The following is a 17,935-nucleotide window of genomic DNA, read 5'->3' on the forward strand; positions in this document are numbered from 1 at the left end:
TTTTCTCTCCCACCTCCCAATCTTTTTCCTTGAGTTTTTCGTATACCCCTGCGGGCAACAGGACTTTTAACATTTTAATTATATCTGGATACGTGTATTCTCCCATACGGAGCATGTCCTTTAATTCTCAGTGGAACCCTGCTGGATCTTTATCATGACAGGGAATTAACTTTTTCATCTCTAAGAGTTCCATCTTTGTAATCGGAGTGTAAACAAACACTCGTTGCATTTCACCATCTGTTGTCCTAACTGGGTGTACTTCTCGTAACGGATTCTGTCTGTCTATGTAAAACTGTTTACTTTCTGGAGGTGAGACATGAACAAAATGCGGGTTCAAAAACATACTATATTTGTGGCGCTGTTCTAGAATGACACTAATTAAATCGGTACCTAAACCTTTCCATCTATACTGGAGTAACTCGTTCAGGACATCGTGTAACGGACCTGGATCAGAATGTTGACCCTCATACAATGTAATGAGGTGCTGGATCATATACATACCCACCAGTCGCTGCTCGGCTGGGGGCAATTTCAGGAACATTTGTGCCACTATTTCGTCTGGAAAAGTGGTAGAATCAGTAATCCATCGGACTGCTGATCGGGCTAGTTCTTGTTCATGCATAGTACTTAATTCACTGTAACCGATTCGTGATTTCAGAATGTGATCGGTAGCTTGAAATACTTGTTCCAGAGAACCTTGTTCTGGTGCTGGATGATGTAAAACTGACTTGTGTTCTAGGCGCAAATGGCGATCTGGAAATCTAGATTTTCCTACATACGCTATTCTAGTGGGATTCTCGTCCTCTACCTCTTCAGTAGAGTCATTTTCTTTCTCGCTTACTTGTGCTGCTTTACGTTGTTCGTGTAACTTTAGTATTTCCTTACGAATTTTCTTGTACATACTCTCTATACTACTGATAGTCTTGTGTTTACCCTCGGCTATATTATCACTCCACCTTGTCAGGATTTTCATTTCGGCCGGATCTTTAGTCGGGTAATCTTGTTCTCTTATTAGACAATTAATCAGAAACTTTAATATCATGAGCTGGATCTCCGCTTTCCTTTGAGACATGGCTTCGCCAATACTTTCTGGATCATCCCCTGTACGGATGAAACGATATATTCTGTCTAGATCTCCTTTCATATCTGGTAGGGTGTCCAAATACCCGGTCACCGTCTTACACGGATGGAATATATTACTGTACTATCATCACCTGCAACTGGATCATAGCGGCATTCAGTGAGAGCTCGTCGGATTTCTGCAACGGACTTAAATTTGGGCGTACGCTGTAACGCACATTCATGTAACTCGGCCAACGTTCTACGTTGGTGCGGTGGCGGGGTACCAGGAGGACCTCCTCCTGCGGCCCCTAAACTGGAATCGTCGACTGATACTCTTCGTACTAGCGTGGCGGGAAATTGTAATGTAGGCTGGACCGGGGGTACCGTAGCAGGTACTGCAAGAGGTGCCCCGGTGTCTGGGGGAGCAGGAATTGCCTGATTTACAGGGACTGGCGGAACAGGATTTGCATATTCCGGGACTGTGTCGTCCAAATAGGACGAGATGAAAATATCAGCTGCGGTCGGTTTGTGACGTAGCTTAGTCGGAACTAGTGGTGGCGGAAAATTACTGGATGCCTCCGGGGTTGCTTTTGGCAAGCCCTCGGCAAGAAGAGGATACATACCCTTAATAAGGGCATTCCTCTGTCTGTCTGACTGTTCTGTTTTAACTCGTTCACCTATCTCGATTAGTTCCCTTTCTTGGGCTCGTTCTAAGGATTCTCTACTTAGTTCTGACTTTCTGATTTCTTTTTCGGTTCTTTTATGAGATTCTTTGCGCCATAACTCGATGGCATCTTTCTGTGACTGTCTGGCTTTCTTTTTCCATAATGCTTCTTCTACTCTCATGATGCACTCGGCATCCCACGTACCTGATACGGGCCATCTATACTTTTCCTCTAACTCTTTGGTATACTCTACCCATAAATCTAGATATAATATGGCACTTATGCCATGCTTCTGATACATAAAATGACCTGGACTGTCCCTAGGCGGGACAGGAACTGCTGCTTCTAGCAGACCTTTTCTAGTTTTTAACTGACGTAATTTCGAGAATAAGGGCATGACTGAACTGTAATCTAGACACAATACAATACACAATGAACACGATAATTACTTCACATTCATACCACGACATTAAAATACATGAAGAATATTTAAAATAACAGTTCGAACAGAATACTACCTGGAATACTGAAAACAGAATACATGAATTTTCTCGAGAACAGAACTGACTAGAACAGAAACTAGATGCACTGCTGAAACAGTACGAAACTTACCGGTCTCATAAAGAGACACGTCAGGACCCGCATCCACCGAAGTGGACACTTCGTTTGTGGGTCTGTGTACCACCAACCCACGGACCAGAGTCAATTAGATTGACCCTGTCTAGATACTACCCCAGCAATGGTACTCACCGGGCAGCAAGAACGGAAGGCCTCGGACTGGACTGGACTGCTTCGACGCCGGACGGACGAACTTCGGACTTCAGTTACGGGTGGGCCTCCGGATACCTCGGACCTTGGACTCTCGGCTTGGGCTCTGGTCGGGACTCGCCGCGTTCCTCCACCGCCACGTCTGGATGCTGGACCGCCACCTCCGTCTCCTCCGTGGGCCTGAGGGATACTTGAAGCAGAAATATCTGCACGTGCACGGTATGGTTCCGTCACGGCTGCAGAGGGTCAGGGGGCCGGCGTGGCTTCACCGGCGCGTGGGGAAAGGGCAAGTCCCTATTCGGGCGCCATTATGTGGTATATAAATAAATAATACCGGATCTAGGTTTTACTGGACATAGCAATAACAGATAGCTCAATAAATAAGAGTCAAGATTCGAGGTAGTAGGAGTTTGCAGGTTTAATACAGCATAAAGGACGGGAACAGGACAACCTGCACGGGAACAGGATGGCAGCGCTGCCGGGGGCAGGATCAGAATCGGCGTAACATTTAATAACAGTGCACAAATATATATACTAAAACAGTTACATTACAATGAATTACAGTAGGCGGAGCAGTGGGTGTGGTCAATAGCAGTCGCGAAAGATAAGGGTGAAAATGGGTGTAACAGGGGCGTATACATAGACATGTGATGTAAACGTAACAGAATATGTCATAAATGGGGCGGAAACATGGAGGGGGCTACCTAAGGAGCCGGGACCTCTAACCTAATGGTGCGCGCAAACTGACAATGACGTGTTACTAGGAGAAGCTGGGGGCTATGAACTCTGTGCTAGGAGCAGAGACTGAAGTCTGGAGAGTCAGGGCGACATGTACCTAAACAGTATCTAGTATCTGATGTTTAGAGAACATGTTGATATAAACTAAGAGTCAGGAGGGGAGAGGCTAACGGACTCTAAGACTGGAGCATGCATTATTCTACATGTAGTGCGTGATGAAGAATATTAAATGACCATTAAATGCAGTATTTCTCTTACATGAAGACGTAAAGGCTAGACAATGACGGAAACTATTGATGCGATTCAGTAGCTTAGGAATGCAGAGAAGGGGGGCTGGACTGATAACTAGAATCATAACATACTCTTGGCAGACTCGTAGGCAGAGCCAGGCTGAGCCGGGCACTGTGAGGCAGGAAGTAAGTGAAGGGTCGAGGATACAGGTGGGGGCTGTATCGCTCCTCAGCGAGGCTCAGGAGACAGGAACTGAATCTGGTGTCCGGGCCCTTTTGAGGCCTAGAAACGGGGACTTTACAATGAAATAACGTGCACACTGAGAAACGTGGCAACGTAACTTTACATAGGCCTGATACTCGTAGTTTTCACGAGAACTGGAAACTGGCATACTAGTGATGGACACAACTGTAATTGCGTCTTTAATCAAACATGGGGGATACATATGCATATTTAATCATGCACACATAACATAAGATGGAGGACACGTAGGGACACAGAACATGGCAAAATTTACTTTTCCACATTAGTCTGGGGAAACCTGATTTTATCATGAAACGCTTTAGTAGCTGCTTCCGGCTTTAGGGGCCAGCCCGGCTCTGGACTTTTATCTTGAAGTGTATATTTGTAGATATATGCGCCTGCGGGGGGGGGGGGGGGGGGCATTTGCAATGCAATAGGTCTCTGATTTATGCGAGTTTAAGCTATTGGCATTGTAAATGACAATCCCTTTTATTTACGTTTTAAAAACCAAAAAATAAATAAAAGTAATTGTCATTTACAATGCCAATAGCTCTAACTTTTCCAAAGGCGAAACCATTGCATTGTAAATGCTTGTTTGCGCTTGCAAACGGGAGATTGGCCTGTTTGTGACAGCAAAAAAGGGTCTTGGCATGTACAAACGCTATTTTGTGAGTCACTTCCTAATAGCGAGACTCCATGCAATTTACCATTGTTTTGTGACTGCATTTGCTGCAGTAAAACACTAAGTTTACCACCTACTTCAAGTAGGTAGTAAACAACTCGCAAACGGGAAGGGGTCCGCAGGGGACCCTTTCCCCTTTGTGAATGGGCACGAAAATATTATTTAAGAGCAGGTCGTGGTCCCCGGGACCACTGCCTGCCCGTAAAAAATTAAACTGAAAAGTTTCATTTTTAAATGCATCCCGTTTTCCTTTTAGCAAAACGGGCTGCATTTATTTAAAAAGCAATTTATTTAAAAAGCAATCACAGTCAGCAGGCCACCATCCCTGGGAGTGCTAGCCATTCCCAATCGGGTCGCAAATTGCGCTTGCCTCATGAATATTAATGAGGCATGCAATTTGCGACCCCATTGGGAATCGCTAACAGTGTCTGAGACAGTTGTACATTCAGTTTTGCGAGTCACAATTTGATGCAATTTGCAACTAGCAAGAGTGAATGGTCGAACATCTGGCCCAAAGTGATTATCCTGCAATAAGGACGCACTGGATGAAAGAGCATAGCTAAGAGTTCATGGTAAAAGTGCCATTTGTGACCATTAACGTTAAGTGCGGCCCAACACACAGTGGCTCTGTTCTTATGACTCCCCTAGTAGGCCCTATACCACACTAAAGATGATAGCATTGCTAAGCCAACTTATGGTCTTGTCCACACATCAACCAATGTACTTGTTTTGGCCTGAGCTAATATTATTTCATAATGCATGTTGAACTGTGTGCCTCATGAGTGTGATGTTGTTGTTCTGTCCTCTCTTAGGGATGCCTCCACGGTAGTGACCGCCTCCGGAGATCACCAAGCCAAAGTCTTCTGTGTGCAGCGGCCGGACCGTTAGCAGCATCACACCACTCAGCTCTCGAATTTCTTTTGTCTGTGAGAAGAGCTGCGCATCTTGAAGTGGACTTCTTTTATTTGATAAATACATATATATATATATATATTTTTCCTAATGCCCATTTATGCCAGGACTTAGGAGGCCTTGGAAACAGTGAGGCATTCCAGGTAGTCCAGCTGCAGCCTCCCATTTAATCATGACATCCTGACCATGATTTTCCGCATGTATTTGCGTAGGGCGTGATGCTACTCCTGTGTGCTTCTGGGATCTGCATCGCTGACACAATAGATTTTATACATTTTTTCTGTTACAGAGGAAAGGTGTGTTCAGATGCAGTGGGCCTCTGTTGACAGAATAGGAGTTATTCATAAAAAACACTCACTTCATCTCAGTCTTTCCCCCGTCCTGGTGATGTGATTCATGTTCTGAATGTGTCTTTTATTTAGCCAATGTGACCTCACCTGAAGCAGGGTGAAATGCTCTTAAATGCTGCAGCATTTCAAAGATTCCTCCTTGCTTACCTTTGGGAGCTTGAAAAGCTCCCCTTTGCTGTTTTCTCTTGCTTCAAAGCTGAATTTAGCCCACAGCATTGCAAAATGTTTTGTTTCTTAATTCATTTCATTGCGTCTTGTGATGGTAGAGCTCCCCTTCGCTTAAGTACACTTCTGTACATCCTGAGCCTTGCAAAGAAGTTGACTATACAAAACAGAAGACTGCAGATAGATATAAGTCCAGCCTTTATGGATGAGCTACCCATGAGCCTGCCATTTCTTTTGTTTGCTTTAGATTTAGATTTCGTGCTTTTAAACACAAGACTGTTCTGAAACTACGCAGGGACAATTCTGATTGATTGTATGCTGCTGCATAAAGAGAGAGACTAAAACTCGTATGAGTTTCTCAGAACCAGGCTCCCGTCAACTGAGAACATAAAATGGGTGGATGTAGCAATCATTAATTTATTCCTTTACTTACTGTGTTTTAGGGAATAAGTCACAGCCTGTGGCTCGCCTTGGGGCTTTTATACAGAGGTGCATCTCCCTCTGGTCTATATTGTTCACTTATCTTTTAGAGTCTTGCAAAGTTCGTAAGCGAACTATGCATATGTCTATGGACTTCCCCTATGTGTGGTGTACATTTTGTATCTGCGATTACTATGAGGACACAGATAAGGGCTTGGCGCTTTTGGTGCCACACTGAAAATAATAGATTCCAAGCAGATAGAGCGATGAGGTCATGGGTAGAGCCGTGCAAATTTGTGCACAGTGCGCCAATAGAGTATGTTATTCATCTAGAGTTCACATAGGATCACATGTCGCGAAAAGATCTGTGAGGTTTAAGAAAGTAGTAACAATTATCATCTTCCTGTGCCAAGGCCTCTCTTAACGCTGGTCTAATGGTTGTTTACCACCACCAATACAGAATATATGATGTTCAAGTGGTGTTACAAATTCGGCCAGAGAGTTAATTTGACTTTGCAAGAAATATGAAAGCTTGTTACACATGCAAATATGTAGAACTTAGTAAAGCCACCCATCCGTTTAAGAGTTTAAAAGATGGCTGAAACCCATGCCAGCTAGTATGTTAAGAGACTAGATTTGAGAAAGTTTAGAGAAATAAATGTAAGAGTCTGAGAGACCGGTTTCCGATTCTAGGTATGTGGTTAATGTAAGTGAAGACACTAGCGCAGGCATTAAGCAGGTGAACAGAAACGGAGGCGAGGAGTGAATAGGGTCTGTGACCTATTTGATAATCACAGACGGTCACTTATTTAGTTCTGTAGGTTTGTGTGGCCCATATTGTGTCAAGCTTCTCTTTACCTATTGCTTCTAATTCACAAATACTGCTCCATAAATGCTCTACTACTGTACAAGAAGGACCATATGTCTAATTAGCATAACCCTAAAATGTGTCAGTTGCTTCCCATTTTTTAATTGGAAATAATTTTTTGTATTGTGATGGAAAGTAACTGATAGCGAGAGGTATAGCTGTGGTACTTTGCATCCCTTGCTTTGCACCAGTTTCCCTTCTTTGGAAGAGACAGATGTTAACCTGTGGAAGTACAATCTGAATGGGTTGTAGTAAGGTTGATTTTCTGTTCTGAATAGTGTTTGGTTCCCTGCTTGAAAAATGCAGGTGCTTTTTCATTAGTTTAATATTTAACATTTCATACTTTTATGATATAGCTCTATTTTTGGCACTGTCATATTTTCGCTTTTTGTTTCACTTTTTTGTTTGGGAAATGTTGGCAACAACTGTTGCTTGAGAGAGTGTTGTGTGTTGGACATGTTTTGTTGAGTGTAGCAGTGTTGTTGTTTACTTTGGTCACAGATGTCCATTGTGTGGGCATCCATGCTTGCTTCACATTGCTATTACACTTTATCCTGACACTCATCTCCAACACTTAAGGGATTTCAAAGCCATGACTTTTGTACCACAGTGAAAACTTACTAAAATGTGTAAACTGGAGTAAAGAAAAAAAGTTGCATTGCTTTACCTGTCTTATTAACTGTGATGGCTTCTCTAAAACCAAATGTGCAGTTGACTTGCCAGTTACCAGGCAACTGTAGATTAAAATCTTTGACTATTGATGTGTGCGAGAGCTTGCTCAATAAAAGCATTCTTTATAAACAGTTAGCCTTCATATGTGCCAAACGTGTCCAACTTAAGGAATGTGCTGAAGAGGGTCTTTAACTCTCCTGGATCCTGCTCTGCATGGTATTTGAAAGAGAAGCATGGAAACCAAGGTATGAAGGTGAGTCTTGGAGAAGTGTGGCTCAATGGTTAGAGCGGCAGACCCTGATGCAGAGGTCTGGCCCTGGACCAGGGTTCAATTCCCCCCGCCTCGGCGGGTCTTGGGCTCAAAATTCCACGGACCTGATCATTCTCGCCTCAGTGCCTATTGCAATCATGGAGTCCCACTCTGCAACTCTGGGCAATAGCTTGCTTAATCTCCACAACGGCCCCCACAACGCTAAGGATGCCTGGCCTCCACCTTGGGGGTGCCCAGGAGTGGACACCTCACAGGGAAAGCCAGGATGGGTTCCACAGCGGTATTCGTACAAGCGCCTTGTGATTCTTGCGGGTGAGTAGTGCGCTATACAAGTATAAATTTACATTACATTACATTACGTTGCAGTCTTAGGTATGGCTATTTCATTTAAGGCATGGCGCTCATTGACTATTAGCAATCACTGTCATGGTGGTTTTCCATAGGAAACTTCGCACATGGCATGAAAGTGGCCAACATATAAGAGTGTGTCCTTAAAATTTGTAGTTGAATATAGCTACTAGAAGGGCACCACTCTACAAACTACTTGTATTGTTCCTCCTTAACTAGATGTCACTGGGTGGTCATGCAACACATGCTTATTAGTGTCCGAGTCGTACAATACATTAAGGAGTTATTTTCCCTTAGCTTAGTTAGTTAGTGAGCGATGCAGCCATGTGTGGGTGTTTTTTGCAGGAGCCTAGGTTTTCTTTTTAAAATATTTACCTCTTTATCTCAAGAAGAGTAACAAGTAGATCTTAGACTAAAACTATTTTTTCTAACAGTATTATGTTGCTAGAACTGACTTTTATTGGGTAATTATTTGTGTCTAAAGTTTAAAGTAGGATTTTTTTGAAATAGTCAATTTTTTTGTAGCATGTGTGGCTGTAGTTACACAAGTGTAGCATGTTCCTGCCTTCTAGTGTTGGACTGGGACGTTATCATGTTACATTTTCTTTCCGCCATTGGCTCCAGACACATACAGAGTGGGCTCTGAGCTCCTTGTGTTGTGAACATGTTAATTCAGCCCCTTTCGGTTCCTTATCGATTCCATTGTGTCACATTCGAATAAGCCCTGATACTTTAGACTCCCTAACATGTGAAGCCTCTGTTCCTGAAATCCGACATCATCAGTAATGGAAGACACCCTTTGGCAAAATTGTTCATGCTTGTATTCAAAGTATGTGTTGTGGGACCACCGTGTGTGTAATTTGTAATTCCTCTGACCACGATGAAACTTTTTTGTGGTGCTGCGCTTTGAAAATTAAGAAACCATTCTGGAGTGGCACTGGGCACTCCTGAGGAAGGTCCCCTCTGCACAGAAGAACAAAAGGAAGCTGATCCCTTGGGTCTCAGAGTTGTTCCACCTCCACCCAGTCCAGAGACTGTCTTCCAGTGAGTTCCAACACTAAGGAATTAGGCAAACGCCAAAGATAAGCAGCTTGTGCACAAAGACAATGTTTAGGGTCATGAGAATGCCATTGGACCATACCACCAAGCAAGTGACCCCAAAGAAGTCCCAGGCTGAAGTAGAGCACCGCTCCCACAGAAGTCTAGCATCTAGTCCCAAGCACAAATGGGACTGGGACTAGTCAAGCAAAGGGCCCCGGCCACTTTCAGGTTCCTGCCTGCACTGGCAAAATAATTTGGAGCTGAACAAGCCTCCTAGCGTCTTCAAATATGGCTTGGCTGCGAGAGAGCAAGATGGCGTTTGGCTAGGCGGCTAGAGGTGACCGCTCCGACGCTGACCTACTGAGACCAGGAAGATCGAGGGGAGAACCTGACGAAATATGCCAGGGTCCGGGTAAAGGATTAACAGTACTTAATTACGTACTGCAACATTACCTGCATGCGGAACGACGGAGCGCTTGGGCTGTCCTCTGCTGCGGCATCCGGGGAGCAGCAACGGCAGCGGTATCAGCGGTCAGGCAGAGCCTGCGGAGTTTGCGTAGCGGGCTGGGCGGAGTGCAGAGCGCACGGATTCCACGGCGCTCTGCAACGCAGGAGACGTGGCAGAATCTGGAGGGTCGGATTGTCAGCGCCGGCTCAAGGCAAACGGAGGTGGTGGACGCCGAGAGCCATGCCGAACTCTGGCAAGTTGTTCAGGGACGCTTTCGGGAGAACCCTGAGAACAGCGTCTGAGGACCACAGAGCAGAGCGCACCAGCAGCAACAACGTCGGCAGGGGTAAGATAGAGGCTGATGCTGTGGGCTGGGTCAGAGCAGCACTGGAGGAGCTTTCAGATATTTTAATAAACATTGTGACATTGGCAGATTGGGCAGGCAGGGCCCTTGAAGTAGCAGACCTCACAAGGATATTTGGACAATGTCAGGGTGCAAATCTATTTAGCTTAGGACTACTAAACAACTTCCAGCAATTGCACAAGGTGGCAGAGGTGGCAGAGGCTACAGAGCGAACCGAAATGGCACCAAAAAATGCCCGAGGAGGGAGAGTGAGAGCGCCAGAAGGGAGGGGAAACCCTGGGAAGCAACCTCTCGGGCAGAAGGAGCAAAAGGAGGGGAACAAGGGCAAAAGTGCAGACAAGGAGACAAGCGCTCCGAATACACTGAATGAGGAAGGGGCAGCAGCCTGGAACAAAACAAGAGCGAGAAAACAAGCAGCGATGAACTCTGCGCAGCTAACCAGTCAATCAAAAGACATCACTGGCTATTTTGAGCCCACCAACCCTGTGGCTAGAACAGATGCTCTTGGCAGTGCATCTACATTTGATCAGCCCAGCACGCCTGCAACAGAGGCACAATGGAGCAAGATAATGGATAACAATGATAACAATGGCGCAGCAGATATAGCTGAGCAAGATATGCACTCCGATGTGCCCACAGAGATAGTAAATATGGACATAAACACAGATGGCCTACCCGAGATATCAACCACCCCTGAGACCTCAACCACCACGGCACAGCGGACCGGGCTGTTGGTGCAAAAGATAGTAGCAAGCAGCGGCCCGAGCGGGCAGGAAGACAATGTTGATCTAATAGACCATTTCTTTTCAGTAACAGACGGATCAGAAGCGTCTAAGGACACACATTCTGACTCCGAAGACAATGAAAAGACGCATACAGATTCAAGCCTGGCTATAAGCTCCGAAGGTGAAAATGGGTCTATATCAGAGGGGAAAAGCCTAGAACAAAGGAAAAAAAGACTCTCGAGGCGGCAGAGAAGCACGCAGTCACAGGAAAAGGCCGGCAGCAGTCATAGACGAACCAGCATGGTAAGCACCGAGACCGAGGCCGGCTTAAACTGGGACTACTCAGCTACACTGCTCACCTATGACGAAAAGGAGGGCCCCGTGGCTGGGGGGCACATGGGGCGACAGCACCAGTGGAGCCTACGCTTCAGCTTATTTTGAATTCAATCAAGCAGTTGCAAGATGCGACAAAAGTCGAGGGGAAAAAAAACCGCTTAGCAACCAAACACCTACAGGGAGCAGTGAAAAAGGTGGCCAAGATCTGCACAGCTACAAACATAAGAGTGACCCACCTGGAAGATCGAACGGGCATGATGGAAGATCAACAAGCCAAAGACTCGGGCAGGCTGAAAGGATACGAAAAGCAGATGGTAGACGCCCAGTGGAAGTTGGAGGACTTGGAGAACCGCCAGAGGCGTAACAACCTTAGAATTTTGGGTATTGAAGAAGGAGTAGAGGGCGGGGATATGAGAGCGTATGCACTGAAAATGTTTAAAGGCGCATTCCCGGAGTTGAGCCACTGGGACTGGGATAAGGAAATACAAAGAGTGCATAGATTTCCGATGACTATTAAAAAGAAAGGACCTCCCTCTACAGAGGGATCAAGACCCAGAGCCATCTTGGTATACTTTGGCAACTTCCTGCTGAGAGAAGAAGTATACGCAAAAGCAAGACCGAACGCCAGGCGGAAGTTCGAGAGTCAGTCCTTTTTTTCAACTCCAGACTATTGCCATAGCACCGTTGAAAGAAGATGGAGACTTAGAGAGCTATTGGATCCATGCCATCAGATGGGCCTTCAGGCCTATCTAATGAACCCGGCTAAACTCAAAATAATTTACAAAAACTCCACTAGGGTGTTCTTTTCTGAAATTCAGGCAAAGGAATACATAGAGATGATACGCGCTAGCGGTGAAGCCAACAGGGAAACTAGAGACATTTGTTAAACTGCTTTAAGGCTTCTATCCCATTTTTTTTTTTTTTTATAGCCCATCTGTGATTCATGGAAAGGATTAAAGATATGTAGGATTTTAGACTGGTCCTAGTGGGGTAAGCACGGTTTAATGCATGTATAAATATATAAAATGACCACATTAAGAAAGGGCACGGGGGTATGAGGTGAACGGGATGTCAAAGGAAAGAATACTCGATCAGGCAAGCAGATATGCAGACACAAAGGTCGGCAGAGGGGAGTCGATAGCCAGACTCCATCACAGAGGCCAGCGGCCTGCTTACTCTAAGAGGAGGGGGGGGAGAGGGGGAAAAATAACAAAAATATCATCACATCAAGATATGCAAGAAAAAGAGAAGCTCAGAAGCAACAAAATTTGAGAGGAGGGAAGGAAATAGAAGAACAGAGGAAGGATTGGAGGTTAAAACAAGATTGTCAATGCGGATAGGCACACTAAATATTTGTGGATTGAATGACGCGAGTAAGCGAAGAGCGGTGAGGGAGTATTTAAAAACAATCCATGTTGATTTTTTATGCCTGCAAGAGACTCATATAGAGATTGCTCAAAAAGGATTATTGGGGCAGCTAGGTTTTCAAATACTTGATTGCACAACACAAGGGACCAGGACGAGAGGGGTGGCCATATTAGCACGGCATGGGTGTGTGATAGTCAAAAGGCAGAAGGCAGATACATATGGGCGCTGGGTGCTGATGGAATGTCAGGTGCAGGGATTCAACTTTACTTTGTGCTCATTGTATGCCCCGACTGTAGATGACCCTGAAGTCATCAATGCTATGAATGTACAGCTATCTAATTGGCCACAACCCTTGGTGTTATGTGGAGACCTGAATATTAATGGCCTGAATGGTTTATGGAAGCATGATCCCAAAAAAAATTTGGGTAGGAAAAAGAGAAGTCACATGGCCCTGATAAGGCTAATGCAAGATAACGGCCTAGTAGATATATGGGAGCAGCAGCATAATATAGGGGGGTAGTACGTATTTTTCAGCACCACATAAAGCCCTAGCAAGACTAGATTATTTTTTGGTCTCCCCTGCAATATCATCAATAGGTAAAGTTAGCCGGCTGCCACGGGTCATGTCGGATCACAGCCCATTGATTTTAGATCTGACAATTCCTATGCATCACAAACAGATTTCGAATTGGACATTTGAGAGAGCCCTGCTCCATGATGTAACATATGTTGAACACATGAAAGAGTGGTTAAAAGGGTTCCTTGAGATAAACAGAGGCACAACCTCTCCCGCTATAGTCTGGGACACAATGAAAGCGGGCATAAGAGGAGAGACAATTAGCTTCTCTGCTAGAAAATATAAGGCTGAGAGGGAGGAGGTGTCAGGGAGAGTTGGTACAGTGGCTCACATAGAAGAAGAACTTGGTGCTGCAATAAGGTCGAAACAGGATATTACGGTCATCTTGCAGAGGTTAACATTGGCAAAAGCAGCAATGGGGGAAATATTTGCATCGAAGGCAGCGGGGAAATATCTGGCGTGGAGAAAAGAGCAATACGAATATAGTGAACAGATTGGTCATATACTAGCCATTAGAACAAGACAGACGGCAACAAAGGGGGACATTGCGGAGATTATGCTGCACGATGGAAGCATAGCTACAGCACCCAGGGATATTTGTGTAAGGTTCAAGGAATTCTACCAGGCACTATATAGTCCGGAACAAAGGGCCGAGACAAGCAATATTGAGAGGTTTCTGGAAGGATCAAATCTGGAAAAATTGGATATAGAGGATAAGGGGGCCTTGGAAAAAATATTTAGTCGGGGGGAAATACACAGAGCAGTCCTAGATCTTCCGGCGGGAAAAGCGGTAGGCCCGGATGCCATCCCATTAGAATTTTATAAAACTTTTTTTCTTGAAATAGAGGAGGACTTTTTTGATCTAATAACCAATATCCAAAATGGTGCACCCCCCCCAGAATCTTGGAGCGAGGCAGTTATGATCGTATTCATCAAAAAGAATAAACCTCCAACTAATCCTGGGTCATATAGACCTATTAGCTTAATGAATAGTGATGTAAAAATCTATTCGAAAATCTTGGCAAATAGATTAGGGAGTATTATAGGTAAGATTGTATCCCCCAGACAGCACGGGTTCATCCCTGGGAGGGGTACCGCAGAACACATAAGGAGGGTATTAACCTTATTCGATGGAACGGCAGCCTCACGAGACCCTATGTCATTAATATTATTAGATGCTGAAAAAGCATTCGACAGGGTCTCGTGGGAATTCCTTTGGGCAGTGTTAGAGAATGTAAATATAGGAAATGTGTTCATAAAAGCTGTAAAGGCAATATACATCAACCCCAGAATAAGACTAAGGATCATGGGAGAAAAGAGCGAGGCAATAATGATCGGGCGAGGAACCAGACAGGGGTGTCCGTGCTCTCCACTTTTATTTGCTCTGTATATTGATGCATTTATTAGGAGAATAGAGCAGAACAGAAACATCCAGCCAATAGTCCTCAATGGATATGAAACAAAAATCCTGGGCTACGCGGATGATTTGGCGATCACCTCTAGCGATCCTGAAACGGCACTACGGGAAATAGAAGAAGAGGCAGCCATGTATGGCATGCTCTCAGGATATAAGTTAAATACAGGCAAAACGCAGGTTGTAATAAACCAAAAGATAGCATGGACAGACCATAGAATTACTGAAACAGCGGTATATTTGGGGGTAACTATCACAGCAGAGATCTCGACAGTCGTGGCAAAAAATTTAGATCCAATAATAAGAAAGGCCAAGGTTGATTTTAATAGGCTGAATAATTTACACCTGACTACAATAGGCCGCTGTAACGTGATAAAAATGACATTCCTACCCAAAGTTTTATATCTCTTTAGGACTATCCCCCTCATCTTTGATAATAAATGGTTTAGGGAACTGGAAGGAGTCACCAACAGATTCATTTGGGCTGGAGGAAAAACACGCCGCAGTCAAAAATTCTTATCGCTATCCCGAGAGCGTGGCGGGCTGACTCTTCCCGATTTCAAGACCTATTACTGAGCTACAGTCTTGCAGTATATAAGAGGAATGCTGGGGGGAGATATAACGGATAAATGGAGAGGAAGGGATGGGATTCCAGACGTATATGAACTTCTGGTCAAGGATTCAGATAAATGGCTACTTAAGTATGATGAAAAAAGCTACTACAAGAAAGTACGTTTTAAGACCCTAGGAGCAGCAACAACAGTATGGTCAACAATCAAGAAAAAGATAAACTTGGGGAGGATAAACTATTATACACCACTATATGGGAACCCATCACTGCCAGGAATATTTCATGATACTGTAATGAAAGGTTGGGATAGACAAGGAGTAAAAGGTATAGGAGATCTAATGAGGGTGGCAGGGATTATAACGTATGAGAACGCGCAACGGCTATACAATCTAAGGCACAGGGATTTTTTCAAATACTTACAAGTTAGGTCGGTCTTATCAAAGAAATGTGGGGGGGGAGATATGCAAAAAATAGATTTAATCGAAGCTATAAGAAATGAGACAGGATGTAGCATATCACAACTATATGTCGAAATGTGTAACTATAAAGAGGATGATTCTGAAAAAATGTATGAGAAATGGAGATCCAAATTAGGGCTTACAGGGAACGAGGCCGAGAAATCACTAAGATTGTTAAACTCTGTGCTGAGGGCAACAAATGTACAAACACAGCAATACAAAACACTGTTTGAACTATATCATACCCCCCATAGAGTGGCGCAATGGGGTGGAACTAATGGTGTAACTTGTCCAAGATGCCATTCTACCCAAGCTGATACCATCCACATGTTTGCATCTTGCCCGGCTTTAGACAAGTATAAAAAAGACTTGGAGCAATTCTTCAAGAATTCGCTGGGAATGAATATAACATTACTAGACGAAGTGATGGTTTTGGGGGTAACAAAAGGTAGTCTGGAAATACCTCATTTCGAGTTTTTGTATATAGCCATGGCATTAAGTAGATTATGTATAGCTTCACTTTGGAAAGATCCAAATCCACCAACACTACATCAATGGATTTCTAGGGTACTGGCCATATTTACGTTGGAATGGGCTCTAGTGGAAAAAAGGGGAAGGGTGAGAAGAGAGGATGCCAAACGGATATGGGCCCCAATAACAGAGTGGAAGCTAAGACTGGGGAGTTAGTAACCAGATATACAATGATACAAATGATCTTGATTTTGTAAGAATAAGTACAGTAAATATGTTAAGGGCAAAATGCTTCATAGGTACTATGTTCTTTCGTTTTTTTGTTTTTCCGCTATTTGTTACTATGCATTCTCTTGTGCAATAGGCAATGAAAATATATTCTTGATGATGATGATGAATAATAAAAACATTTAAAAAGAAAAATGAACAAGCCTCCTAGCAAGGACGTCTACACCTATCAGCTTTTGAGTCAGCACTGCATCAAGGGTGCGGAGCACCATCACTCACACCTGAAGCCAGCACAAAAGGCTCCTTCTGTACCTGGTCACAAGTCTATAGGCACCAGTCTCCTGAGGTGTGAGCCGGGAGTATAGTTGTGCTTTCTTATTGCCTTCATTTGTATTACTTGTATTTTTTGCACTTACTGTATTGTGTTTAAATCGATTCCTAGGATCTCGTTTTTATGAGATAAAGATATCTTACCGAAATCGCGCTTTTAAACCCTCCGCTGCTGCTGCTTTTTCGAGGGAACCGCTGCTGCTTTCAAGGCGGGTGGACGCTGCTACACAGGCAGAGCAGGGGCTCAGACAGTGATCCATCATCCCCGAGCTCCCGGAGGGGGCTGGAGGGCGACCGCCATCTTAGGGAGGCACTACGGGGTTAGACTAGTGACTGCAGCCTTGCTTGTCCGGTCCCCTCCTCTATTTCGATAAATGCGACACCTATGGCAAACCCGTCTGCACCCGTCCGCGCCGGGTCGTCGCCAGTCGTCAGGACCCCTGCATTTCAACCAGGTAGATTATGTAGTTATACTCGTGAGGAGCTCCTGGGTCTGGCTTCTAGGTGTCAGTCGGCACCCTGGGCTTTTCATGTGATTTTTGTGCGTTTAAGGTGGATGCTGGGGAGCAGCCATCACGCTCATGCAATGACACTGAATACAAGTTTTCCAGCCTCAATTGTCGCTCTCTAGTGAGGCACCATGCAGAGGTATTTGATTTTTTAACGAATGAGAGCCCAGATGTCCTTTTCCTTACTGAAACCGGGCTTACTCATGACTCAGTGGCAGAGCCTTGTCTCACCCTCCCAGATTGCTATATTTTAAATAACATTAACAGACGGGTGGGAGAGGGGGTGGTATTGCTGTGGTGACCAAGGAAGCCTATGCTGTCAGTTTGATCAAGGACAATATAGCAGATTGTGAAAGCGCCCTGTTTAAAATTAAGCTTAACTGCAATTTCACAATGTCCGGTCTTTTGATTTATAGACCTCCTAGGCCGTCAGGTACTTTTAGAGAGGACCTAGCGAACAAAATCGGACAACTGGCCAGCAAGACGGCAAACTTTACTATCCTGGGTGATCTTAATCTTCACCTTGAGCTAGTTGGAAAGGCCGTGATTACAAGTTTTTTAGCGGACCTGGAAGCTTTCCAGCTGGCGCAACTCGTCCTCAAGGACACCCATGCAGCTGGTCACTTACTTGACCCCAATTTTTCCAACCATAGCTGCTTACAAATCTTCCCCCCCTGTCCCCCAGATGTGGACTGATCAT

At 44.6% G+C, this 17,935-nt stretch overlaps 1 protein-coding gene across 1 annotated transcript in view; it reads left to right on the plus strand.

Annotated features, from left to right (window-relative positions):
* AAMP (angio associated migratory cell protein) overlaps positions 1 to 7,905 on the plus strand; it is a 128,877-nt gene extending 120,972 nt beyond the window's left edge. Inside the window, exon 11 of the mRNA XM_078679252.1 lies at positions 5,202 to 7,905. Coding sequence (XP_078535378.1) covers positions 5,202 to 5,277 — 76 coding nt within the window. The 3' untranslated portion in view covers positions 5,278 to 7,905. The remainder of the gene's footprint in view (positions 1 to 5,201) is intronic.
* Positions 7,906 to 17,935: the final 10,030 nt, after the last annotated feature.

Source organism: Lissotriton helveticus, chromosome 3_1, assembly GCF_964261635.1.
Source record: "Lissotriton helveticus chromosome 3_1, aLisHel1.1, whole genome shotgun sequence".
NCBI lineage: Eukaryota > Metazoa > Chordata > Amphibia > Caudata > Salamandridae > Lissotriton > Lissotriton helveticus.